The sequence below is a fragment of the Neopsephotus bourkii genome, unplaced genomic scaffold (assembly GCF_033783945.1).
Source record: "Neopsephotus bourkii isolate Nb327-2 ecotype Australia unplaced genomic scaffold, CSIRO-AGI_Nbou_v1 NB_1080, whole genome shotgun sequence".
Lineage (NCBI taxonomy): Eukaryota > Metazoa > Chordata > Aves > Psittaciformes > Psittacidae > Neopsephotus > Neopsephotus bourkii.
The window spans coordinates 2,184,491-2,211,895 of NW_026901568.1; the positions used below are offsets into that span (position 1 = coordinate 2,184,491).

A 27,405-nucleotide genomic window follows, 5' to 3' on the forward strand; every position below is an offset into this window, starting at 1 on the left:
TAAAAAGCATATAAAAACAATGAACACAAACTCCTATCTAGCTCAGTAAGGAATAATTAATGCAGCTAAAATGAAGATCTTGGAAATACTACAACTTTTATGCACTGCATTTTGACTCTAACCACCTGTTGCAAGGATTCAAAATAGTTTCCAGTGTCTTTCCACATGCCAGGGCTCTGTATAAGAGGTCTCTAAAAGGGGCATTTGGAACAGTAACAGTCCCCACCTGGAAAGGAAAGTTAGTGTCAGCCTTTGCAGCAGCCTGGCAGCTGCTGATGTGAAATTCTTCCTTTACTGATGGGGAGGGGAAAATGGCCATTTTTACTTAAACTGAAATCTTACTTAGGTTTAAGCATATGAAGTGAAAAAGTTTTTCCTGGCACCTGTCAAAATGTATCAAGCATCACTTTGCTGCATTGAACTTATTAGTCTTTGCCGTCTAATAACAGATTATATTGGTAGAAAACAAGCTCTACAAGAACATCTGTTTACCAAGAAAACTTTCAGTTCTATCTCTAAGAAGAATCAGCTTTGCCTTTCTCCCTCAAACATCCCTTGTGTCCCCTGCAGCTGTTCTCCCCTGAAACAAAAGATTGATTCAGACTTGCCCAAAAAGAGATCATAACCAAAAATTACATCCCTCTCAGGTTTACCAAAGCAAGGGGACTCTCACTTGCTGCTGCAGCACACAGAACTGGTTTTTACATAAATGGAGATGTATCTGCTTGGCCTTGTGCACTTGTGCTGTTGGACTCCCAGGTGATTGAGACTGAGATAAAAGTGTTTGGGAATAAAAGGTTTTAGGCCCCTCTATGTAAATTCCTGTAAAATGTTATCACAGAAGCTGAAAGCCAGACTAATCACAGTGATGTGTTGCCCTTGTCTCTGGACAGTATTCAAAGTAAACTTCAGTTGACAGCTTTTTAATTTCTTTAAATGATAGATTTTCACTACATTAAATGCCCTAAACTAATTGTGATAATGCTCTACCCTGAGTTCAGTAATCCATAACAAGCTGCAGCTTCGCAATCAGTTTCTACTATTTTGAGAAAAATCCCCATAGACAACAGCAAAATTAACTCACAGGATGATTTTACAGAGGAATTAATCAGATATGTAGGAAATACACTGCACAATGCTCCAAAGTAAACCAGCTTATTTAAGGGTGATTCTGAATAAAGCTGTTACATGATATTATGGTATATTATTATAGATAGATAAAAAGCTGGAAGTTAATTTTAAATACAACTTCATTCTTTTCAGCAGCACAGCAGCTGCTTCACACTAATTTGTCTGTAACAGTTTGTGAAAATGTTCACTTACATCAGGTGCTTGACCACTGGCTTATCCGCAGTACTTGTATTTACATGGACTGGCATATCTCCCTACATGCTTGCATTGATGTCTTCAGTTGAAAAATCCCAGTTCTTACCCCTTTGCATTAATTTGCTCAATTTCTGTTAATCTTTTCATACTTGCTTAATACTATTATAGAACTTCCTATAAGTATTATTGCTTACTGCACGCCTGAATTCTAGAGTTGAAGATGTTTTAAAGTTTTAGAGGGAGGACTAGGAATACAGTTTTTAATTGTATGCAGTGCAGTGAAAGCTGCACCTATTCTTTTCTAACTTCCAGATTTTATCCAAAAGAAATACTTTCTAGCTAAATTGCTTGTTCAAGTCCAAGAATAACAGAATCATAGAATCATAGAATAGTTAGGTTGGAAAGGACCTTAGATTGTCAAGTTCCAACCCCCCTGCCATGGGCAGGGACACCTCACACTAAACCGTATCACCCACGGCCTCATCCAACCTGGCCTTGAACACTGCCAGGGATGGAGCAATCACAACCTCCTTGGGCAACCCATTCCAGTGCCTCACCACCCTAACAGGAAAGAATTTCCTCCTTATATCCAATCTAAACTTCCCCTGTTTAAGTTTTAACCTATTACACCTTGTCCTATCACTACAGTCCCTAATGAAGAGTCCATCCCCAGCATCCCTATAGCCTCCCTTCAGATACTGGAAGGCTGCTATAAGGTCTCCATGCATCCTTCTCTTCTCCAGGCTGAACAGCCCCAATTTTCTCAGCCTATCTTCATATGGGAGTGCTCCCGTCCCCTGATCATTCTTGTGGCCCTCCTCTGTACTTGTTCCAACAGTTCCATGTCCTTTTTATGTTGAGGACACCAGAACTGCACACAATGCTCCAAGAAGAACTAAAGGAATCTTGCCCCTTGCTTTCCTTTATAAAAAAGCCTCTTCTGGAGATGTGTATGTTTTATTTTCTTTCCCTTCCTTATATATTCGCTTATTTTATCCTCTATACAATAAAGGAATTATATGAAACAACATCTGAATATACACAGCTTTTATGACAAGGTGATAAGTGTATAAAATTACATTAGGTCTGTTAGGAAGTCTTTAAATGCCTGTCTAATAGCTTTCCCTAAGTGGCTCCTTTAGCTTTATGTTTTCTTACATGTGAAGCTATTCCAAGTACCAAACTAACAAAATGGAATCGTATTTTATTGTTCCTTTAGTTTTCAACTGAGTTTTACCTATTTGTTGCTGGTCTTACAGCTATTTTGTTTCTTTAGAATTTCAATTTGGCTCAAGCTCTCAGCCTTCTCCAAGTAGGTGGTCTGTAACATTAAACCATCAAGCAATCAGTTTTATGCTTTCCTTTCTAACTTGAGCCCCAGCTTTCTTTTCACAAACAACAGTAGGAAATCCTCTGTCTGACACAGTACAGCATAAAGCAAAACAAAAATCAGGCTCGCTTGTGGTTTAGAGATACTTAGTGCCCTTAATGCCTAAAATGCCATGTGTTTTGATAGTATACTTTAATCCAAAGGCTATTTAAAGAATAGACAAAGTAATGGCTGGGAGAGAACAACAATGACAATAGTAAACTGTAGCTTTAAATTGACCTTGATCTACAATTTGATTAATTTGTGCATCCATCCAAAAGGAAATTTTTAACTGTGGAGTTGAACTACAAACTACTATAGAGTAAATTTACTTAGATCATAATGCAAGAAAATTATATTCAGAGAAGTAATTTTTAATAACATGCATGCTTGATAATAATGCAACATATGATGTCTCTAAATTGGAAAGAGTGGTAGAAGTGTGTTTTAGTTGTAAGTCATTATTCCAGGTTCCAAGCCTGTCTCTACTTTGCAGTTAATGGCAGGAACAGAAATCAGCAATAGAAAACGAGTGCAGTGTAACAAAAATAATGGGAATATTCTGAAAAGGTAAAAATAACAAACCAACATTTTTTCACTGTCAAAACAAAGCCAAACTTGAGTTTCAGTTTCTTACAAACAAAATACACAGTAATCCAATGTAACACATGATGGTTCCCTATCTTGTGTAAAGTTTAGTTTGTCAGGATAATAAAAACAGATAGTAACCAGGGTGTTACAAACTGAAGAAAGTAGAAGTTGGGCAGTTTACAACTGAGCTGTTATGAAGTGGGACTGAATGGAAAATCTGTTATTGTTTTCCATAAAATTCTTCTCAGGTGTCCAATACCACAATTTGGATTGTTCAATGACTGGTTAAGGTTTTACATACTCAAAGGAAACGTAAAATGAATCAGTGTTTTCCACAGATCAGTGGATATGCCAGTTGAGGATTATTTTCACATGCTTATAGACTCTGACACTCAGTAGTAGTACCCAAGACCTCAGTTTTTCTTATTCTAATGCATATACTTAAACAGATGAGTATTCCCTTTGGCTTTAGCAAAACAAATTCCATACTTAAGCACTACCATACATGTTTTATATTTTCAGGCTTCTTCTCCCCTGTAATAGACATCTTATGGTAATGCTACTTTCTTTCAGGACAGCTTTATCCAAAGGGGCTCCTGCTCACCTACAAATTGTACTATAGGCTTGTATGGAACTTAGAATAACAGTTAAAATGAACAGGTTTAAATTTACTTTTGTTATCATTATATTAGAACAGATTTTACAAATGTGGCCATCAGGTCTCAAAACTCACTGTGAAATCCTCACTGCTGGCTTTTAGCTCAGCAAGATTTCTGCCCTAGCAGATACAACATTAATAAGACGCTGCTCATTACTTCAGGTCAGGATTTGTCTTTCCTTTCTTAGCAGCTTTCAAAATACTGTTCTACTGTCCTTGGCTACTTGCTTCCTCAAAGACAAGTTCCTTTGAGAAAAGGCTTGCATGGTTTGAAATGTCATGGTTCACAGTTAACAACAGGTCATTGATTAACACATCAAGGACATATAGAGACATTTATTCTTGAAGCATGTCTGACACATACTTATTTCCATAGTCCTTTTTTTCCCTTGCAAAAGATGATGAACTTAATCTGATTGCGTGAGAATATGGATGACTTGGTGTGATTATTAGTCTGGTAGCAAAAAGCAGTCAAGACCTTTCTCAAGACCTCCATTTATAGCCTTCATTTGCATTCTTCTACAAGGAAAAGTAAATTCTCCCATGGTTTATTGCTTCATTGACAACTCACTTTAATTAAGCAGCCATGATAATTGCATTTCTTCCTGCAACTGCAGGAAAGCACTTTCTAAGCAGCTAAAAGCTTTTGGGCTTATTCCCCCCCCCCCCGAGGTTTTCCAAGGAGTGGAATGAAATGGTTGCAATCAAGACACAAACAAGTAGCAAGGGCGAGACTGCAATCCTTGTTCATACTGAACAGAACCTCAGGCTGTGAAATAAACAAATGGAAAGCAAATTATTTGTAGCGTAAATTATTACTCAGGACAAAAGGGACAGAGTTAGCAACAAGTGTATCAACCTAGTTCACATTGTGGGGTTTGGTCCCCTTGTTCAGTAAATCTATTCAAATTATAACAGTATTCAAAAGTAACCATAAAGTCTAAGTAATAGAGTAACAGCACATCACTCAAATCTGAAGGACTGCCAAGACCACTATTTTGCCTGTAGATTATGCATGAAATTAATTTCATCCTTAAAAAATTCCACAGCATCTTCTTAACCCCCAACTCCTCCCTATTTCTGCCCGAGATACATTACTAAAATGCTTCTCGTTAATCTAACGAGTTTGGGTGTCTAACAAAGAACTGCAGCAGAGCATCTGGCGAAGGCAAGCTGGGAAAGTGAACTAAAATGCACAGTGTCAGCCCAGTGAAAGTAGCCTTTAACAGTCTATAAAGCTTGGAGATTTGCTAGACCTGACAAGAGGCTAATGTATTAGCTATTGTGCTCTTTGACATCTTTGCTAATTCCTGTGTTTATTACTTGCTTCTAAAGTAGGCTGCAAGTCTGCAAAAACCTTCTGCAATAAGAAATCTGCAAAGTGGGTAAATAACCTTGCTTTCTGGTAAGCTTAGAAGGAGAGAAAGGGAGAGAACATTTTCATTAGCAGCAGGAGGCAAAACTGGCTAAAACTGAAGGAAAAGGTTCTAGTTGCTAGAGAAAGGTTTGTGATAGAAACAGTCAGCAATTCCCCTGCTGCAGAGGAAACTGCCTACAAAGCTTTTAGGAGGAAAGAGGGAGGCCAAAATGAAGGGAAAACAATGAAAGGTTATATTAAAAGAGAGCATCAGTATATACTGGCTCCTTCAAGCACAGGAAGGAATCAGAGCAGGCTGTGTGAACTATTAAATTAAAACAAGAGCTGCTAGCAGGACACTGCATCTAAAGACAGTTATTGCTTTATGTTTCAAGTTGTTTAATGCTTACCACTGCTAAAGGCAGGCTGTGAGAGGCCAGCTTTTCTCTTTAGCCTACAGCATGAAAGGTGCCAAACTTTTACTCCAAAATGAGAGCTGGGGATTCTTGACAAGCTAGCAGGAAAAGGAGAGTAATGCTAGCAGGGAGAATGGGAAAATGCTAAAAGTACAAATTACTTAATTGGAAACCTGTGGTTGAGAACTTCCTCAAATAAGGGAAATGAACTTGGTGCAAACCAGTGACAGTGCCCCAAGAAATGTGGCTCTCAGGGCTTTCTTGTGTGCCAACATGCTCATTATGGTAGCAGCATTTCTTATTCCATGATGCTATCATTACCTGGCTTTTGTTTGTTTGGATTTGGGATGAATTAAACTTTAAAAAGTTTATTACATATTTTTCCCAAAGAACACTGAATGAGTTAAGAATTATTCCTACCTATAGGGTGAGATTTCTTTAAGACTTACAATCTATGAATATTAGCCTTGATTCTGAATGAGCTACAAGGGAGACATAAATAAACACGCGGCCAGTGGGGTCTCCTCATTAAGCAAAGATTATTTCTTTCTTTGCAAGAAATCTGCCAGGGAAAAGCACTGTACAGAAAAGAGGTTTATTTATTCTTAGGTTTCAGCAAATCATTATGAACTTCCAAACATAGTACACATTCAGTAAGTTCATCAAGTGTTTCTTCCAAGAGAAGAGCTTAAAGAGAACTGTGGTAATGTAACTGAACTGCCATGGGGTCTGCCCCAGCAGTCACTCTGGTCAGGGGACAGGCTGCTCTATGCAGGATTCCTGGTGGCTCTGGTTTAAAGCCATACCCTTAGCCATGTTTAATTCAACAGGTTAGACTGCATCTTCATGTAGAACAACGTGCCATCTGCTTACAGATCAATCCCACCTTTGTCTTTTACAGTAGGTAGTACTTCTGCATCAGCAACTTTGTGTCGCTGCTCAGACTCAGCATTTAGGGGAGAAAATGAGCCAGAAAGCAATGGTGCATCTCCAGATGCCACATGGGAAGGATAATTTCAAATTCCATCTGCTCTGTGTTTGTAGATCAGGTTAGATACTCTGGGATTTCCACTGAATTAAATGGGACCTGGTCTGAGCCAGCAATCTGTTCAGTTTACATGTAGTGTGGCCATAAGGGTCCTTCCTTTCTCACCATGACCTCCTCTTTGTCAAAACACAATCTATCTCTATCCAAATGCGTACTCTCAGAAATCAGCTACAGAAGATTTCTTGGGTTATCTTACCTATCTTTTGTCCATGATGTGGCTTCTTACTGATAAACACTAACAAAGTTTTAAGTAGCAAAAATAAAACCAATCACCCTGTTCACTTAACTCACAAAAGCTCTACCTAGAGCCTATTACTATCAATAATCAGATTTTGGTCTTGAGAAGATTGTCAAAAGAAAGCAGAGAACTATTTTTATTTAGAAATTAAGTTAGAGAAAAACACTTTGGAAAATGCTGCGAGGGTGGAGATCAGATGAGCTCTTTGTGTGTTTCCTTTGGAGGAAAAAGAAGTTATGCAATTCCAAGCAATCATGTGGTATGGCAGCTGCTAAAGTTACTGCTAATTTTTATTAGAGCTGGACAGAGCCAGAAAAAGGTCTGCTTTATAAGCAAGACCTTTCAAGAAATAAACTAAATCTTCCTGAGCTCAGAGGCCAGCAGAACTGAGAGAAGAAGAAAAAATAGCACTAAAGTTCTCTTTCCTTTCCCTCTCTCCCCCAGATGCTTCAGGAAACGTTCTCACTCTCCCTTCCTGTTGCTGCCTTCTTTCTTGTATTTGTCCAATCAAACATACATAATATTTACTAGATTTCAGTTCAAACTCCTGCTAAAGCCATGGCTCAAAAGGACTATTCACATTCACAACGTGTATGTGTACACCCAAGGCAGAAACGTGATCCTGTGCTACAGGCTTTAGTTGATCTTGCTGTGAAGATGGGGGATAAACTGGATGCTCTCCAGAGGTCCCCTCCAACCTGTGCCATTTGGTGATCCTGTGAAGCATTTAATAACTTTATTTGTTATATCTGAAGATGGGATTTTGAAATTGCAATATCCTTGTGGTATTTTACAGGACTGTGCACCTGTGGCTCCTGTCTTTGAAAATCTGTACTTATATTCAATTAAACTGGATTCTAAACTTGATTACCAAAGCTTGGTGATCTTGATTACTTGCTTCCAGTGCTGCACATCTTTGAGCACTTGGAAGTTATGTGGATGATGGTAAAAAAAAAAAAAAAGATGAAGGCAAGTACTTCCAGATAAAATTCCCTACATTACAGATCATTCATGACTCTTCATGTATCATCTAATCTCAGATTAAAGAGGATTAATTCTGTACTGCTGTGAAATGGAGCATATAATTAGGCTGTCGATCCTCTACGGATGTTATGGATGGTAACTATGTCAGTGTAAAATGATATAAAAGAGCCTGCTGTAGGGTGTACTCTTCCTGAGATCCACAGGTCAAGTCCTAAATAAATTAATAATTCTTATTTGAAGATTATTTTAACACCAGGCTTCAGTAAACGATTAAAAAGGAGCTTGCACCAATGAAAGATACTGGTTTCCATATTCTGACCTGGTACATTTAAAGGGTAATCTAAGTTATGGATAAGATGCTTGCACTATCTGGGAATTAAATGGCCCAGAGTACAGCAGCATCACCTAGTCTTTCACAAAAGGAATGCCTCTTGTCATGTACAGAGGGATTGGGTGTATGTCTCTACCATCTGCTGGTCTACCCACACAGCCTGTTTGTACCACTCCTACTTCCACTCAGAACAATTTCTGAACTTTCCTTTTTTTTTTGAAGTATCATTCCCTCACCCAGTCTTTAAAACCCAAATTCCATTTTCAGAAGTAAATTCTCTTTAGAGATGTAAGACTTCACAGACACAACCTTCTTTAATAATTTTACACTGTTATAAGAAAGCTAACATAATACAAATTTACTTTGGATACTAAAATGCATGATAAAGTCTTAAAAGCAACTTAAAATACTATTCCCATTTAAAAGCCCCAGTACTGAAGCAAAAACTTCTCAATTACTATTACTGGCAGCCCAGTACCATTTGTATTTACACGTATCTAAAAACTTTGTAAGTCCTGGAGTTGCACTTCATAGTGCAACATGAAATAGTGACCAGCAGGTCGAAGGAGGTGATCCTGCCCCTTTATTCTGCTCTCCTGAGACCTCACTTGGAGTACTGTGTACAGTTCTGGTGTCCTCAACATAAAAAGGACATGGAACTGTTGGAACAAGTCCAGAGGAGGCCACGAGAATGATTAGAGGACTGGAGCACCTCCCGTATGAAGATAGGTTGAGAAAGCTGGGACTGTTCAGCCTGGAGAAGGCTGCCTGGAGACCTCATAGCAGCCTTCCAGTATCTGAAGGGGGGCTATAGGGATGCTGGGGAGGGACTCTTCATTAGGGACTGTAGTGACAGGACAAGAGGTAATGGGTTAAAACTTAAACAGGGGAAGTTTAGATTGGATATAAGGAGGAAATTCTTTCCTGTTAGGGTGGTGACGCACTGGAATAAGGTTGCCCAAGGAGGTTGTGAATGCTCCATCCCTGGCAGTGTTAAAGGCCAGGTTGGATGAGGCCTTGGATGATATGGTTTAGAGCGAGGTGTCCCTGCCCATGGCAGGGGGGTTGGAACTTGATGATCTTCAGGTCCTTTCCAACCCAAACTATTCTATGATTCTATGTTGGTTTAAAATGTATCCAAACATGGTGCATAAAGGAGCAGTCAACAATGCTGGAATTGTTTCACAGTGTTGGTAAGTTGTCACCTCTTAGTGTTTAAGGCACAGAACTGCAGTTAATTGTGAATGGCTTCCAATTTTTCATAGTGTCAAAAGTGATTTAATCGAGCAAAGGAAAAAGCCTTATGTATGACAGAATGATTCTAATGCCTTTATTGCTATACAATTTGATGTAATAAATTGGGCCAACTTCTCAGCACTCTCACTTTTCATATTTTCCTGCCTGTAATCTTTCATGTCCCATCATAAGCTTGGCAATTTAGAAACAAAACAAACTCCAGACAACCCTATGCCTGATACTGAAATTATTTTGTTCACTCTCAAGCAGTAAGACCTGATCTGCCTTAAGACCTACAAACACCACTGACCAAAAGTGACTTTGTATTACACATCTTACTGGAACAGAATCCAGGATTTAATTTCAGCTTCTGTGTTTTGCGTATGGACAGACAGTGTTGGGAAGAAAGCAGAACTAAATTGCTCGTGCCAAGCAAGTCTTCATGGCATACTCTTATTGCGAAGAAAAATCCCACCACCCGACCAAACCAGTTTTGAGCTGTAGGATCAGGATTCAGGATCGCCAGGGAGATGTGGTCACCCACACAACAAATTCTTCCCATTTGTTGAATAAATTACATTTTTAATTCCAAATGACAAGTTATTCAAATTTTCCTCAAGTGTATTTTGAATAGCAATGGTCTGAGCTTCCCTTTTTGCCAGTTAATTTGCATTTGCTTAATGCATATCTTTTAGTACAACTGGCATGGTAATGTACTGCATATGTACTAAATTGAGGATGATTGTGCCTGACTGCCCGCTTATTATGGCACAAACAAAATGTGTGAAAACAGTTGATAGGACATTCTGTGTGTTTTCTCTAAAAAGGCTCAGCACATCCAAAAATCTAAAAATAAAAGCTAACAGTTAATCATAATGGTTTGGCTTTCGAATGTGGAAAACCAAACAGATGACTTTAAAATGCAAGGAATTGTGCCACATGTGAAAAGAAGATTAAATTGTCCTCTTATATGCTCTACATGCATCCTCTTTAAAAGAAGTATGTTAGTCTGGCACATTTCTCTCCGATTAGGTACAGAGAATATGGAACAGCTATTTTTCACTTCTTTGAAGAGCAATAATTCATAAAACCAAACTGTGGGTTTCTCAGGTGGTTTGTGTTTTCTCTTCATCAGGAGTGTCACAGCCATGTGCTGATGTGCAGCATCGTGACTGCTCCTAGAGCCCACAAGGCAACACACTAGGCTTGTCTTCCAGCACAGGACCACCTCCCCACCTCACTGTTCAAAGGAGGGAACAAACTTGTTTCCCTCACCACTGCACAGCCTGGCAAAAGGCAGGCTAGGCACTGACCAAAGCCTGCTTTATCAAGATAATTAGCATGGATTGGTTTACCAGAAAGTAGTAAACACAGCTGAAGGAGAACAGATGAGAATTCATGAGCTATGTGATCAAGCAATACATGAGTCAACTGAGTGACTCCCTTGCTTAATGTGAGATTTGACAGGCATGGAAATTATCAAAGTGGTTTGCATTTCCTTTCCAAGCCCTGTTCCTTGTAGTACCAAACAAGTTACTAACCACACCAAAGAGAAAAAGCTTTTGGGGACATGACATATGCTACATGATCAGTGGGTTTTAAAGCAATATAAAATGCTATCCTATCAGCAGAACTTTTTGTCCGCTTTTTCATCCCCATAGTCATGAAAAGTTTGATGCAAGAGAATCTGACCTCAAAAGTATACTCCCCTTAATCATGTATTTTTCTCAAGCACTTTCCTGTTTAACTGTGCAATTCCAACACAAACTTGAATGATGTTATTTAATTGCTCTGCAAGCAAAGTGGATGCTACATTTCAGCTGCAGAGCAGCTTGCGCTTACACCCTCTGTAGCCATTTCCCTGTAGCAGGGATGTCAAAGGGTTCCCATGGCTAACAGCTGCCTGTAGCATGTGAGAAGAATAGGGATTTGTCCTGTGCTCAAGATTATAGATTATTCCCAGAGGAAATAGGAAAATGGTGATGTCAGGAGAAAATGCTGATGATGTGAAGATGTGCTAGGGGTTGGACAACCTGGTCTAGTGGAAAGGTGTCACTGCCTGTGGCAGGGGGCTAAAACTGGATGACCTTTAAGTTCCTTTGCAACCCAGATCACTCTATGATTGTATGATTCTAAAGCACAAGAGCAAAGTCACAGATTAAATATTCAGGAAAGCTGAGCAGCTCTGGGGGCTGCCAGCAGGTACAGGGAAGTGCAGCATAAAGGGCTGTATGCAGGGGGAGAGGTACCATTAACTCCATTAATTTCAGCAGTCTTACACAGATGGCATCTATACCTGAGTTGAGAGAGCTTTTTTGGATAATTCAATTACCTGTTTTTCATTCAGTGTGCCCTTGAGCAATATTCTAAGTTTCCACAGATTCCAAATACCCACATTATATTTAGGGTCAACACGCTGTGGACTTCTGTTAAGAAGAAAGAGTAAGACAGTGTGGAAATCTGAGGGAACCCATGCAGAACCTTTTCAAGAGTTGCAGCATGGAATGTGCTCATAACTTGAGCTCTTCAGTTTATTTATCAGTGAAGAAGCAGAGACTGTAGGTCCGTAATACTAAAACCAACACTGCTTTCTTTGTTTGCAACACTTACATTTTGATCCCATCCAAGGTGTTATCCTTTTTTGTTTGCAGGAAGGACATTAGTACAGTATTTAGTGTAAAAATACTCTTATCTTGTTTTCTGGCTCATCCCCCTGCTTCCCCTCCTCCCTGCCACAGCATAGGCTGTAGTGCTGGTATGAAATCAGGCAAATAAATTTATGAGAAGAAAAAAATGCAGTGATAACAGAGTCTGCCTGGTTTCATTTACATTTTCCTCTTAAGGTTGTTATTATTCCCTTTTGACCAAGCTGTGGGATCCGTGTTTTAGCACAGGCACGATGCTGCTTTGTAAGATACCATTAACAGATACGGACAAAGGGGTTGGAAAGTTTTCTAGGAGTATAAATGAAAAAAGCTGACTCTGCTGTAGCTGTACTCGCTGCCCCGTTGTGTTCTCTCTCCTCCAGTACTCTAATGTGCTTGCGTGTCCTGGCAGGAACTTGCACAGCCAATTCTTAGTTCCTGTCTGAAACAGTTTTCTTCTAGAAAATCAATTCCTACGTGTACGTAGCTGCACTGTAAATCTTGTTTGCAGAGCTGAACTCTTCCATTCACAACAATGAAAATATTCTGTTTAACCTATGTGCTTGTCAGAGTTCAGCGTTTGCTCTAAGTGCTTGCAGAAAGTTTCCTGCAAGTAGCTATTGGCTTAGGTTTATCCTACTGAAGTGGGCATATGCTTAAAAAGTGGTCACCAGCAAATGAGGAACTGAAGGCTGTGTTCAGTGAATGATTTTATTTACTGATTATTTGTGGGAGTTTCCTGTGAGCTGTCTGTGAGTGGTGGTGAGTGAACAGGGCACACAGGGTAGGGACAACTGCATGCTGACAAGAAAGCCAGAGCAGCAATACACTGAATCCTTTCAGCCCAGAGACTCAGTCTTGTGGAAAAACTAGACCCCATCACGCACCAGCAGACCACATTAAATGTTTCTTCATTTATTCATTCACTCAGTTTTAAAGCCATCCTTGCCTCAGCAGCAGATCTTTCTTAGTACATTATTGACAGGGAAAGGTATGCCAAGTGCCTGCTAGAGCATCCTTTCTTGCTGTTCCTGCATGGCTTATGTAGTTTCTCTGTGCTGATTCTACTTTTCAGGGGCTGCATTGTTAACAGAGCTACCAAATTAATTTTGCTGAAATCTACCTTAGCCAGCTCATGTGTGCTGCAGCACACTGACTGCAGAGTAACCAGGGAACCCCCAGGGAATTGTGGATTTTGTACATACACAGATTTGCTAAAATGTTTCACTGTTCTTATGCGCAACCTGTGAAGAAGCCCATGTAACAGAAGAGCAGCCTACAATTTGTAGCATATAAGTGTGCTTTGGGGAAAATGAATCAAATGCACTAAGACGTGTTCTCAACTCCTAAACTAATGATCCTTCCTGTGAGCAGCATGAAACACTGGGCAAGTCCCAGGTGGCATAAATCCTCAAGGTTTCAGTGGAGCTGCAGCAGTTTGTACTACTTCAACAGTACCCTAATTGTGCTTAAAACTTTACGGTGGCAAGCAGTCAGCATTTCAAGGGTCTCCTTCTTTCTAAGCATCCCTGAAGCTAAACAAACAAGTTTTCCAGTTAGTGAGAAGAGAATGCCGTATTTAATTTATAATCTTGCAGAGCTGATGTGCTCTGAAAATCTAATTTTGTCTTAAGAAATGCCAAGCAGCTGCGTAGAGGCGGCTTTCATGGCTGGGAGTTGAACCAACTTCTGTTAAGAGAGGAAATTAGGACCATTTTGTTACCCTGACAAAAATGAAATCTATGAGAACAGTAATTCCTCTGCATAAAAATCAATAGTTTCAGCATGTTCTTAACATGGCAATTTGCTAGGGAGCATCTTAACAGTAATTCAGTAAATCACTAGTGTTGCATTAAATCAGCTGCTTGCTTTGAATGTGTAAGTACAAAACTGCATGAAAAACATGTATTCAAATCAGAGAAAATCTCATTGTGTCATTAATTCCTCACTTCTAAAGTAATTGTGAAAGATCTGAGAACAGGTATGGGTTAAGAAGCATGGGTTTACATAGAACAGTTACAAACAGATCCAAGCCTTCAACCCTAAACTGACAGGAATGTCTAGAAGCTATTTCACTGTATACCTCAGATTACTCATTTGGAAAGTCTGGATAGTATTATTGAGCAATGAGGGGGAATTAGTAAGCAGTTAACAGCCATAACATGATCTGCATAGTCCTACAGAAACACTGAATATCATTATTATTCAACAGATTCTGTGAAACAAAGGAGAAAAGGCTATTTCTCTGTATTAGTGCTACATACTGCTTTGAAGATGAGTAGCACAGAGCATGCAACATTCATCTTAATGTATGTCATTTAGTAGTAGAAACATGTACTTCACCGTGGCATTACTGAAGTCAGTGATATGCAAAGGGCTAAGAAACCACTTTTACAGAAACTTCAAGATAATTCTTAAGCCTGATTAACTTTATATTTAACCTTCTAAAAATGCAGAACAGGAAATCCAAACCCCATAAGGAAAATATGTTTGAAAATTATCTCTGACATAACTCAGAGTTTATCTCTGTATCCATTTGTCAGGAGATAGAATTTGCAAGTAAATACGAATATAATAATGCATTTGCTAGCAGCTACAAACATTCCTGTATGTGTCTGTCTAATCCCTGCTCAGTAATTAGAGTTGTGACAATTCTGAAAATGAGAAATGATGATCATCTTCTATATGTGATCCAAACCACATCCACCAGAAGGTCCACAGCAAAGAAACATTTTCCAAAAGGAAATCAAATAATTCATGTTTTACTTCATTGTAAATTCTCTGTGATGGATGCTGGAATTAATTTGGGAGATGTTACACTCAGCAGCTTATATTGGAATGTATTCTTTGAAAGAGTACTTACAATCATGCTAGCGATATGTAAAACCTTAGTTATCGAATGAACAAGTCAAAGAAGTTTGAGATAGCAAAATTCAGTTCTAGACAGGTAAGTGACCACCCTTCTTTACCATCTTTCATGCTTTTGAAAGCAAAAGTGATCCACTACAATGCTCAACTCTCTATGCCAAGTTCCATCTGAATCCTCCAGCTGTGTCCTGCCAGTTACCGCTAAGTCTGTAAATGAGTTTTCAGCCAAACTGCCAAATTAAAACTTTGGTTGTGTAAAGGTTATTAGCAAAATTTGCCTCTAGGAGGCCACTATTACTGCATGTTACCTTATTCCCATCTAGATAATCTACAGGGTATTTCATGTATCTAAGATAACGAGATTAGTATGATAAAGGTCATTTAGATGTCTCGATTCAGGAGGTGTCCCCTTTCTTCTTTAACCCAGACTAGGGTTAGATATAGCACACTAAATATAAATCACACAGAATATGGAACGAAACAGTTGTTTTCAGGAGCTGATGTCCACACTACACATACTTTGAGGGCTCTGTGTTAGAGCACTCAAGCCTAGTTCTGTGAACTGGATGCCTGCAGTGGCTGGGCTGCATTAAATGCTCTAATATCTGAAAAGAAACCCCAGTGAGCCTGCTTGGGGACTACTCCACAATGGGAATTGAACTGCATTAGCTGGGCATCATTCAGAGACTTGCTTCAAAGGGACATGCCTAATAGAAAGTCAGATGCTGATGTGGAGGCACCCAAAGTTAACTCTTGTCAAACTATGTGCCAAATTTTCATCACTATTGTATATATTTATGTACATATTTAGAGGTGAGAAGAGTGAATATGAAAATGAGTTTGTGGTCAGCACAGTGAAGAATTGTCAACACATGGGTTGCTGCTACCCTTGGTGTGTTCTAAGTACAACTAATTACTCTAGTGTCTCTATTCAGGGATTTTCTTTTATGTGAAAATGTAATTTGAACTGTGGAGAAGACCCTGTGCAAACATGCAGCATCCAGTATAATGGTATTTAGCTGCGGTATTTAGCTGCTTAGCCTGGCCTACACTAACTAACGCTGCCAAATGCTAAACTTGTGGAGAAACGGAGCAGTGAGGAGGGAGTTAAAAGTGGGGAGAAAAATAAAAGCAGTAATGAGGAAGGTTGCTGGATACAGAGAGCTGATGCTGCAGAGTCCATGTAAGTTAGCTGCCCCTGTGCCACTAGTGAGGGTGACTTCTATGACTTCTACAGACAAATGCCATATGACTGCAATTACAGACCAAGTTACAGTGCTTAACACTCAAGGAGACTGAACCGAGTTTGCAGAGAGAGACCAGGACATTTCCTAACTTTGGAATATTTGGTTTTCCAAAGTTTTGGTTTTCATGAAGTTGTTTGCTTTATGTGACTATGCACTACTTCAGAAACGGATGTCAGCTTTTCAAATATGCTTTGGGGAAATACGGGCTCATGGGAAAATGTTCACTTCAAACAAAACTGCACCGTTCTCACAAAGTTGTCCAGACCTTTTCCCAGTTATGTTACATCATATAAAAAGCTGAAGCAACTCTGGATCATTTCACAGCTCAGCTTCTTATCTTTTTATAGTTCTGCTACTGTGGCTCCATTCTTTCCCATATGAAGAAACTTCATTATTATTTTATATCCGTACTAAATTGTGAATACCATTTACCGTAACAGTACAGAAAATAGCAAATACACACTGTCCCCTGCCAACAGAAAATCCTTAACAGCTGTTTACTGCTCATTTGCAAAACATAAGAGCAATGGAATTCCATTACTTAGAGAAACTGGCTGTTCCATGATATCCTTGGCAACAAACACCGCACTTATCTTTTTGAACAATAGAGTCTTAAAGTTTCTCCAGCTTACAAAAATAAGACAGTGAAAAATACTTTTTCTTAACTGTAAAATGCTAAACAATGGGAACTGACTCACGATCAGCTGCCTTTTGTTTCACTAAACCAAACCTTTTTGTCTCTCTCTTCCCCCCAAAAAAGAAATCTACTCACTGCAAACTGCGAGAAACATTTCAAGCAACCACCTCTTTCACAGGAAGGACTTTTTATTGAGGTCAGGACTTTGGCAAAATGAGAAGAAATTCAGACTGCAATATGAGCAATGTAAGAACTTACAAACAGCATCTAGGGAGTTTAGACAGGTTTATAATAAACCATGCCGAAAATGCAGAGCAGCATGTTTTCTAGCTGCTCTAAACTTGGTCTTAAATACCAAGAAAAATAAAATCATGGTTTACACTACAGATACTTCACACGTGGTTTTAACTAAATAAATTAGAAGTTTCTAATAGCTTTAAAAAGAGATATCTACAGCATACCAAATAGATGCTAGCTCCTCAAAGTCAGGACATGCACATACCATCCATAATCTGGTTTCTATATTTAGGTAAGAACTATACCTAAAACCATGAAGGTCAGCACTGACTCAAGTCAAGCATATTTTAACAGACATGTCTTCTAGACAGTGTTTACCACGGTACATTTCTTCTAAACCCATGCTAAACATCATGCCGCTTGAAGACCGGAGATGGAACTTGGACTATTAAAAGACAGTGTATTCACATACCTCGATAATCCTGTCATGAATCTGTAGCCCTCCTTCCTTAGCTGCAGGCCCTGTGTCAACTATTTTTGATACAAAAATTCCTTCGCTAGATGAACCATCTTGATTATCCTTTAAAGATGAAAAGAAAAATACATTATCGTACCTTGAACTAACTCTGATTTGCCCTCAGCTAAAACTTGTCCATGTCACAATAGTGCATGTGATTTGAAAGAAATATTACTGTGGATATTTTAATATGGAATTATGTTGTGCTGATTGAGACCACCTGATAGTCCTATTTTGAAAGCATAAACAACCAGGAATGGGCTTCCATTAGGCACATCAGTTGCATGATAATGGCTCTCCTCTGACTTAGGCCAGCTGAGTAGTACCTGTCATTTAAATTATTCTTAACGTAAAATCCAGTGAGATGGCAGTCTGCTTGCTCAGCAAACGTAAGACAACAGTGCACTTTTCATTTTAGTTGCACAGCTCTTCCTCTGAAGGCTTAAAAATAAAACCATGAAAACCAACATACATGAAAACACCTAACATGATACTTTCATACTCATTTCATACAACATTTTGTGCCACCAGCTTCTACCAGTGCAGACAGTGTTTCAATGAAAAACTCTAACTATAAATAAAGAATAACTTTCAAGTGAATTTACTAGGAATAAATCACGATTAATGTCAGATTTCCAAGCGGCCAAGAAGTAGTTCTGAATGCTTTCTAAATTACTAGGACAAGGTATAATCCATTCCTTGATCTAATTAAAGTCATATGCAGCAGCTCCAGCCAACAAGCATCCAGAAAAAATACATTAGTGAGTGTATGGTGCTGGAAACATCTGTTGAAATCACAGAAGTCAGAAGTAGGCTGTTTAAGTTCCGTCCCTTCACCTGCACAGAGGGCTGCTTAATCTCTGGTGGAAAGGCAAATAAATAACGTTTTCTTAATGAACTGTAAGGGACCTAAAGCTGTGGGCCTTGAACTTCTGCAGCACCTTCAAAGCAGTAATGGTCTGAGAAAGAGATACCATGGTTTCACCATTCTGGGAGTGATGCTGCACCAGTGTTAGTGTTGCTGTAATGATGTGCAAGAATATGTGAGAGAAAAGACAGTGTAGTTAACAGACATCCAATACAAATCCGAATACAAGATCTGCTCTGAAGGAATCCCAAGAGACCCAAATGCTTGTCAGCAGCATTTTTCCTCTAAGTGTTGACCTACATGCTTTTCCCAACTGGAAAGGGCAAACATATTTTAACAATTAACATACCACGCATGGTCGGCCACCAATAATATTAAATCCAAGAGAGCCAGAGTCACGATGAAGGATGAGAGTCAATGCTTTAGTTTCTTCACCCTACAAAGAACAGATAAACATATTCAAAACATTTGTGTGCTTTGATGGGTATGACAGCCAAAAACACCTATCCAGGTTTGTCGGGTTGATTGTAGTTTAGAGAAGAATGTTCAGAACAGCTTTGCAGGAGCAAAGTCAGCAGCTCCCAGCCACCCCACTGTTCCTCCAGAAGTGCTTCTCTGTGAAACCCACCCTGTAAGATTTATGTGTATTTTTTATTGAGATCTACAGTGAGACACTTAACAGCAACAGAAGAGTTTTATATGTAATACTGGTTCCTGCAACTACTTGACCTAGTCATATGTGATGTGTTATGTAAAATACTCCACGTTTCCGGTAATCAAATTCTTGATTTTTTCAGTGCTGGAGGGTGACCGAATCTTAGGACTGCATTTTTATGTTGCTTCTCTCTAGCGCTAACTGCATGGCATTGTTTAAACAGTATCAAACGTAGTGTTATACAACAGAAATTCCCTGGTGAGTTTTAGAAAACAGCATTAAACAAAACTGCTATGACTTCTGCAAAAGGCCTAGGGTGCCAATTGCTATTCACAGTGCCTGCTACGAAGAGGTTTTTTCTTTGGAATTTTAATAGTAGCAAACCAGAAATCTTCCATCATTGAAAATCCTTACATTAATTCCTTAAAATATGAAGTTCTGCAGTGCACAGTTCTGATTATACAAAAAATGTACAACAAAGATAGATTGGATGGACCTATAGTATCCAGAAGACCATGTAAACATGGTGTCTTCTTGTCCTCTTACCTCAGCTTGTTCCTAACTTACAAACTAAACCAAAATGTCCTTTATGACACAGTGATGTTACTTAAGTCTGTTAACTCTCATTAAAACAGAAAGTGTGTGTACTGTTACAGACAACTAAATCCTCACAATGTACTAACTATAATCTCAATCAAGTAGGTGTTCTTTACAGCACAACATTACAAAACTATACAAGACACAACAGCATAACACTACAAAAATAACAACTGTAGTGTTGGTATGTTGTGCATCTATAGATATATATGAACCTTGCCTCCTGCCAAGACCTTTTTCTTTGTTTTATCCAAAGGGTGAAAAAGTTATGAACACAAAAAAGTTTGAGGAAGTTATCTTACAAGTCTGGTTTTCATAACCAATTAATGACAAAAAATTACAAGTTACATTGTAATTCAATGCAGATGGTTTTAGTTTGTGCATTTTTCCTCTAACATGTCAATTTTAAGTTGTCAATCACATATTAATGTCTATTAAACTCATAAAAAATGTCAAAGTAATCCTGGATTACTGAATTACTCCTACAGATTTGGGATGGTAACAAAGCCCAGTTCCCTGCCAGTGTAAACTGGCAGAGCTCCACTGACGGCATGCTCAGAGCTCTACCACAGGGGAGCTGCACAACATACTCCACCTGGAAATCTGGTTTACAATCTTAGTGTCAGTTTGTGATCACTATCTTTCCTGCAGGTTGATAATAAATAGACTTGGACTTGATACAGAGAAACATGAAGTCCGACTGATGTTATCTGAATTTGCCTGTAGTTGGCATCAGTTAAGAATCAGGTACCCAGAAGTGGACTGAAAAATTAAATAAAGGCTATTTAACTGCAAGCCTTCAGACCCAGACCTCAGACAGGATTTCAAGGAATAAATTTCCAGTCCTGTGAGACCACTTTCAGGAACTGATGATTCAAGATGTGAAAGACAAGGACATACTATTGCTACTGTGTACTTCCCCTATTGTGCCTTAAGAAGGCAAATCAAAGAGAACAATGAAGAAACAGTTATGACATTGCTCTCAAAACACTTCCAGTAATTAAAGTTGAATGTTTTCATTAAAGTTACCTTACATGACTATGATGTGATGCTTTTTATACCCAGCTGAACAAGTACTAAAGCAGGTGGGTTTGAATGAGTCAAAAGTTGTGTGTGTGTGTGTGGAAACTTATACAGTTTTTAGTGGGTAGTCCCCGGAAAACATCCATGAGGGCTTTAAAGAAACTTTCCAGCCAGTTCAGATGGATTTGTACACTGTCTCCATCTTCTTGGCAGCAGCAGTCATGTTATAGAATACACGTGCAACTGCAGAGCACTAATCCCCCTGCCTGTGCTGAACTGCCCCAGCACCAGGGAGGCTGCAGTGCATTGCTTTAACACTTGGTTACTTCTGCAGATTCATACCTTGAGTCTTAACAATTTCTTTAACAATCTCCATTGCTTCATAAGGAGGCCACAATGCAAATGGTTTTTCCAGGGCTCTGCCTTTTTTTCCCCTGTAACGTGTCTCACATTCCAGAGTGACAATCATCAAACAGCGAGGTAACTGTGGAAATGCAGTGGCCAGCATCCAGCCCTGCCCCGTCATCTGGTTCAGCAGCAGATTTGATAGTTGCTGGCATGTTGTATTCCCACAGCTGAACTGAACTCTTACACGTAATTCTTGAAATTACTGTACTTCCCAGCTGAGCAATGTGGAGCTAATGAACTGCCTTTCCCTGTAGATATTGTAAGTCTCTAATTTCTTTGGTAGTGCTGTGGCTAAGAGGTCTGTCATCATTACAGGAGGCACTTCACCTCCTCATTTACCAGCAAAAGGGCTGCCAGGACCAGTCCAGTCGATCCTGCTTAGGGACAGTCTGAGAAAAAGGTATCATCTTGTTGTAAAGGACTTCATCTGGCTTTAATGGAATTAAAATTTGTTACCACTTCCAAAGAGGTATTAAACCAGAGGTCCTGAACACCAGATCATAAACTGGCCCCTGTATGTGTGATACATTTACTGAAAGTTCAGACCTGCTTTTGGCTGTCAGGGCAGCAGAAGTGCTTCCACTGCTGGCTGCAGTCAACACAGAACTGCTTCCGATTCTCCCTGCCTCTTTTCTTCCTAAAGGACTTTGATGGCTGTGTACATAAAGGAAGGACCAGATCAGCTTATCAATAGGTGTGAACAGTGGTATGTTTCAGCAAGGATTAAGCGTTGTTTGAATAGCATAAGGTTTTTCTTGACTATTTAGACTTTGATGTTTCAGGACTGACGTGTCTGATCAAAAGAAATACTAATTTCAAGACACACAACCTTCACTACCACTCCCTCCTCAAGCTTGTCCACAATAAGCCTCACCTCTTCTCACTGAGGAATGAATACTCGCACTCTGAATAAACCTTCAGATCTGGCTTTTGATCAGACATCTAGTAATTACACAGTGAAATTAAAGTCAGTAGCAAACAAGACACATGGAGAACACAACTGGAGTCATGGCACATCTATGTTTTAAGGGACTTACAAAACTGTGAGGTATTTACAGATGACTGTATATAATACATATTTTATGTATATCTTCTCTCAATACAGTTCTGGCAGTATTAGAAAATTTACTTCAGAAATGGGGATCAAAGTGCAGGACAGCTGTGTGGTTCAACCAGTATCACAAGGGAAGTCTATAGTAAGGCAAACCCAGACCTGGATCTCCAAAGCTGCTGAAGAAGTTTGTGTCAGCCAAAAAGCCATATATTTGGGTCTTTCACGAATGGCCTAATGTCACTCAACATTGTATTTTGCCTTTCACTATGCATTTACGCAGAACTATACGTAAACGTTTCTTCTGTTTTGACCAAAGGATGCCATCTGTTTTATTCTAGATTGGTTCTACATCTGTAGCAACAAGCAGTCATCAGGCAGGGAAGTCACACAGTCCTTTTCTTCATCTGCTGAGGAGCCAGAACATCCTATGGTACGTTTTGCAATCACGTCTAACCTATGAACCTAGTCCGTTACTGCTAGATGCACTTGAGTTTTCACATAGCCTGAACCATCACATCGTATATAACAATTCATGAGATATGACTAATGATCATAATTAATGATAGCAAAGGTGCTGCCTGCTTTGAATATACAATTGCTTCTGAAATTGACATTAGTTATTCCACATTACCATATGTGTAATCCATGTGTTCAGGGACCTAATCCTTGGGCAAGTATGTATGCCCTGCCGAGTGTTACAAGTCTGTGCTGCACAGTGCAGAGTCCCTGCTAGAAAATAACCTCAGAGTACAAACTTGGAAGCATGCCATAACCCCAAACTGGGAAAGCATCTCCTGCACAGGGGTCTTTTAAAAAAACCTCTCTAGTGCACAAAGATGCAAGCTTCCACATTGTACTTCTCTGCGAGCTGGGCAGAGGAGAGCTGTTGGTATTGGAAAGCTGCCCAAAATGCTGTGAAAGACATGTAATTGATTGACCACTAGACCACAGGTCTGTGGTGACATGACACCTTCCAGCTTTCTTCAGATTCGGCGCTGCTTCAGAAAACTGCATAACAGGCTTTTGTAATAGGACTGAAAATGAGCACAGTTGTCTCAGCCAGCTGTATCCATACATTTGATAAAAAGTATTGCTGGAAACTACACACCGTGCACATTTACAACTATTTGAAGTAGTACCTTTCACACTAACAGCAGCTCACTACACTGTAGAGAGTTAAAGCAGAAACAAGATTATCAATACCAGCCACAAAGAAATGAAGGAGGGGCAGTGTGAGAATAAATGTGTGCTGTTTAGGAGCAGATCACAGACGAGGAGGTCGAGGTTTAGTGAGATGATTTCCGACAGCAGGACTGTTTGGAAGGGTTTCCTATCAGCAGCAATGCGAGAGGGAGCAGAGGCAGCTGTGGGCTAAGCTGCTGGAGCAGAAGGCTCTGCAGCATGCCGTTGTACAGGGGCTGCAGGAAAAGGAAGGTTCACAATGACATGAACGTGAACCCCCAATTTAACAACTGTACTAAGATTTTAACTACCACCATGTCCAGTATTGCCAGAAGTGGAACCAGTACATTCAGTATTAAAATACTCTGTGTTTTGAGTTGGCAGAACATAGGAGGTTGTTTTGCTCTGAATTTTTGAAAACAGGGGAAAAAGAAGAGACTCTAACACAGAGTTTTGTTTAATTTACACAGCTTTTAGACCCTTAACGTTACCAAAGGTGTGAATATAGGTATTTGACAGTTTTGAACAGTTTAATACTGCTGTGTCTGTGGTAGCACATTCCAGGTCAAAGGGAGGACTCTGAATGCCTTCATTTAAAAGATAATTGGTTTCTAGGGCTTCCCTCGCTGGGGAGCCTCATTCCAATTAAAACTTAGGGATTGTTGTAGCTCTGGCTTTTGATTCTGGTCATTTCACAAATGGTCTCATTCTGAGGGGCCGAAGTCAAGTTAATTTTTTCCTCCTAAACTGAGCTCTTAGAAGGACCTAGTACTGCTCTGGGAAAAAAACCATGCAAGTCTGCAGCTGAGGTCTTGTATTTGGACATGGATGTTACAAAGATGATGGCTTCAGATCATGGAACAGCTGCTGGCAAGGTGTCCGAGCTGTGTAAGAGTACATAGCATTTTGTAGCAAGCCGTATTGTGGGACGCGAGGTGAGCTACGGGTCTGGAAATCATTGGGTCACAACAGCCTCTTCCAACTCACTCTGCTTTGTGTTACTCTTGGGAGTCTATTTCTGGTGGTTTAATACCATTTCCAGCCCTGGAAATTCCATTTTTGCTGTTCAGAGTTTTCTTTGGGGAGAGAACCAAGGCGAAAAAAAAGTAACAATACCGAGACCTCGGTATTTTGATGTGTGAGCTGCCATCTGGGGTCCAGATAGTGATGATGGTCACATTAGCAAACATACACATATGGAAACCGGTACATGTCGGCTACTACACCCCACAGCTCACACGTTCCAAGGGCGTGGGGCCGGACGGCTCCTCGGCACGTCTCCCGCGTACCGACAGCGGGTCCCGGTCACTCCTCTCGGGGCCGAGCGCGCCGCGGGGTCCCTCCTCCACAGGGACACACACGGGGAGGCGCCCCGAGGTGCTCGCCCCCCGCGTGGGGAACCTTCTCCCTGGAACCCGCCTTACCTTGCCGGGGGAGGCGGCGCGGGCGCGGGCCAGGGCGTCGAGGCGGGCGCTGTACTGCGTAAAGCGCTTCTGGTATCGCAGCGCCGTCACCTGCAACTCCAGCTGCGCTGCCGCCAGTCGCGACAGCAGCGACTGCTCCCGCTTGCCGGCGCGCAGCGCCTCCTTCTTCAGCGCCTTCTCCAGCGCCGTCGCCCGCGCCTGCAGCGCGGCTCCGTGGGCTCGCAGGGCGCGCAGGCAGCCGTGCCCGCCGGCCCGGCGCTCGCCGTGGGTGAGCATCAAGCCGCAGCCCTGGTCGCAGAGACCGGCGGGGCGCGCCTCGCAGCGCTCCCGCATGTGCGCCTCCACGTCGCGGAGGTTGAGCACCTGGCGGCAGCCGCGGTTGCGGCACTTGGCCGGGGAGAAGTCGCAGGTCTCGGCGTGCTCGCCCAAGTGCTGGAGCGGCACCACCGCCTCGCAGCCCCGAGCGTGGTTGTCGCACTTGATGTCCAGTTTGAGGATGAGGCTCTTGAGCGGCAGGACGTGGTTGAGCTCCTTGGTGGAGATGCGCTGGCAGTTGACGGGGCAGCTGCCCTGCTGCACCACCCAGGGCAGCACGCAGCCGGCGCAGAAGACGTGGCCGCAGGGGGTGGTCAGCGGGTCCTCCAGAACTTTGTTGCACAGGTTGCATTTGAAGTCGGGATCCACGTCCCCGCTGAAGCGATCCAGCTCGAACCCCATCCTCCTTCCGCTCCGCCAAAAACAAGCGGAAAAGAGGAAAAAAAAATGTATATAAAAAAAAAGCCCAACCAAAGCAACCGAAGTGCGGACCCGGGACGGGAAAAAGCGAAAGCAGCAATAAACAAGTATCCACGGGGTACCGCGGGAAGGAGCCCGGCTCTCCGCCCGGCCCCGCCGCCGCCGCGGGCTGCTCTCCCCGCCGCCCCTGCGCACAGCGCCGCCGCCCGCCCCGGCACAGCCTGGCCCCGCCCACCCTGGGGGTCCCCCGTGAGGGACAAGGGGGAGAAGAGGGCGGGGAGCGGGCTGGGCTCCGGCCTGTCAACCCCTGCGGTGGCAGGTAACCGGGAGCACCGCGGACGGGGCGTGCCTCAGAGACGCGAGTGCCCGGCCCGGGGCCGGAGGAGAGGAGGGGAGGGGGAAGAGGAGGGGAAGGCGGGCGGTGGGTGAGGAGGACGAGGAGGGCCGGGTGTGAGGTGAGGCAGGGAGGAAGGAGGGGCGTAGTCTGCCCGCTGGTGTACCGCGCAGCCGGGAGCAGCGGGGTGCTCGGGAGGGGTGTGGGGCAGCGCGGTCAGTGCACGCCAGAACGGGGACTGTGAAGGGGCGGGAGGAGGAGGCGCCGCTCCAGGACCCGTCCTCGGGCAGCTGAGGGGCCGGGCTGGGTGTCCTGCCGCTCAGCGGGGCATCCTCACCCGACAAGTGAGGGGCGGTGCGGGCAGGAAAGTCTGCCCGCGGTGCCGCTGTCCTCGGGAACGGGAGACCGTTCTCTGTGAGCATCGCCTGTTAATGCCACGTGGATGTAAGTGAGGGTGACCAGAGAACGTTACCGCTTCTGGTATCTGTTCCTGCGGGGAGATGATTTAAAAGCGCTCCAGAATATGCTATAAAAAGCTAGCCAGACCACACCTGAAGTACCAGACATAGCATTAGGCAAAACCAATTTCTCTTACAAGGCAGATATTCGAGCGCTGAAAAAAAAAGCAGTAAAAGCGAACAGCTTTGTTCATTGTGGATGGCAGAGCAGAACTCTCACATGCACTGAAGCCACACACCAGCTCAATTGTTCTTTTAATAATGTGTTTTGCTTTGCGGCAAAAAAAAGCCCAACTAGAAACTTTAGTTTCAAATGACCTTTAGTATATGCCTATTATATCATGGTAAAACGATTCTCTGAACGTCTGGGATGATTATTTGTCAGTGACCTTTACAAGGCAATGGGCTGGTGCTTACACAACTGTGTTCCCAGTTCAGTCTCGAGCAAGTAGGTTTTAGCATTAAGGGTTTTCACTTTTCAATATGAATTCCATCTGTAGTGCTCATTTCATTCTAGTTATTAATGCTCCATAAAGCTTAAGGTTGCTCTTGGCTGTGTAGCATAGACCTACTGAAGAAAGTGTGCAGCACATATTTAGGGCTATATACCTAGCTAAGGAATTTTTTGTGTATTTCTTTAGGAATTTTCTCAGGATTCCTCTCTTCACCAGTCTCTCTTTTCTCTCTCCAGCCGCCCTGACCTCCAGCCATACACACTGCTGATTCTCCATGCTCAGTATGGAATGTCAGTACACTTCAGTAGTAGGACGCTGTTGTCTCAGTCTGTCACAAAAGCTAGGATGGCTGTTGCTAATCACAGCATCTATTTTTCCATGGGCATTTGGTCTGAGATAAAACTTCAGATTAGTGGCCTGGGGGTGCACATGGTACAAATGAGCAATGAGGATTCGTTTTCACTTTCACAGCTGCTGTATCAGACTACGTCCAATGGGGAAATCCAT

The 27,405-nt window shown here is 41.6% G+C and overlaps 1 protein-coding gene across 1 annotated transcript in view; it reads right to left on the minus strand.

Annotated features, from left to right (window-relative positions):
• PDZRN3 (PDZ domain containing ring finger 3) overlaps window positions 1–25,831 on the minus strand; it is a 144,134-nt gene extending 118,303 nt beyond the window's left edge. Inside the window, exons 1-3 of the mRNA XM_061362111.1 lie at window positions 24,917–25,831; window positions 18,923–19,009; window positions 17,661–17,768 (exon numbers count right to left, since the gene is read on the minus strand). Of these exons, the coding sequence (XP_061218095.1) occupies window positions 17,661–17,768; window positions 18,923–19,009; window positions 24,917–25,633 (912 nt within the window). The 5' untranslated portion in view covers window positions 25,634–25,831. The remainder of the gene's footprint in view (window positions 1–17,660; window positions 17,769–18,922; window positions 19,010–24,916) is intronic.
• Between the last annotated feature and the right edge of the window lie 1,574 nt (window positions 25,832–27,405).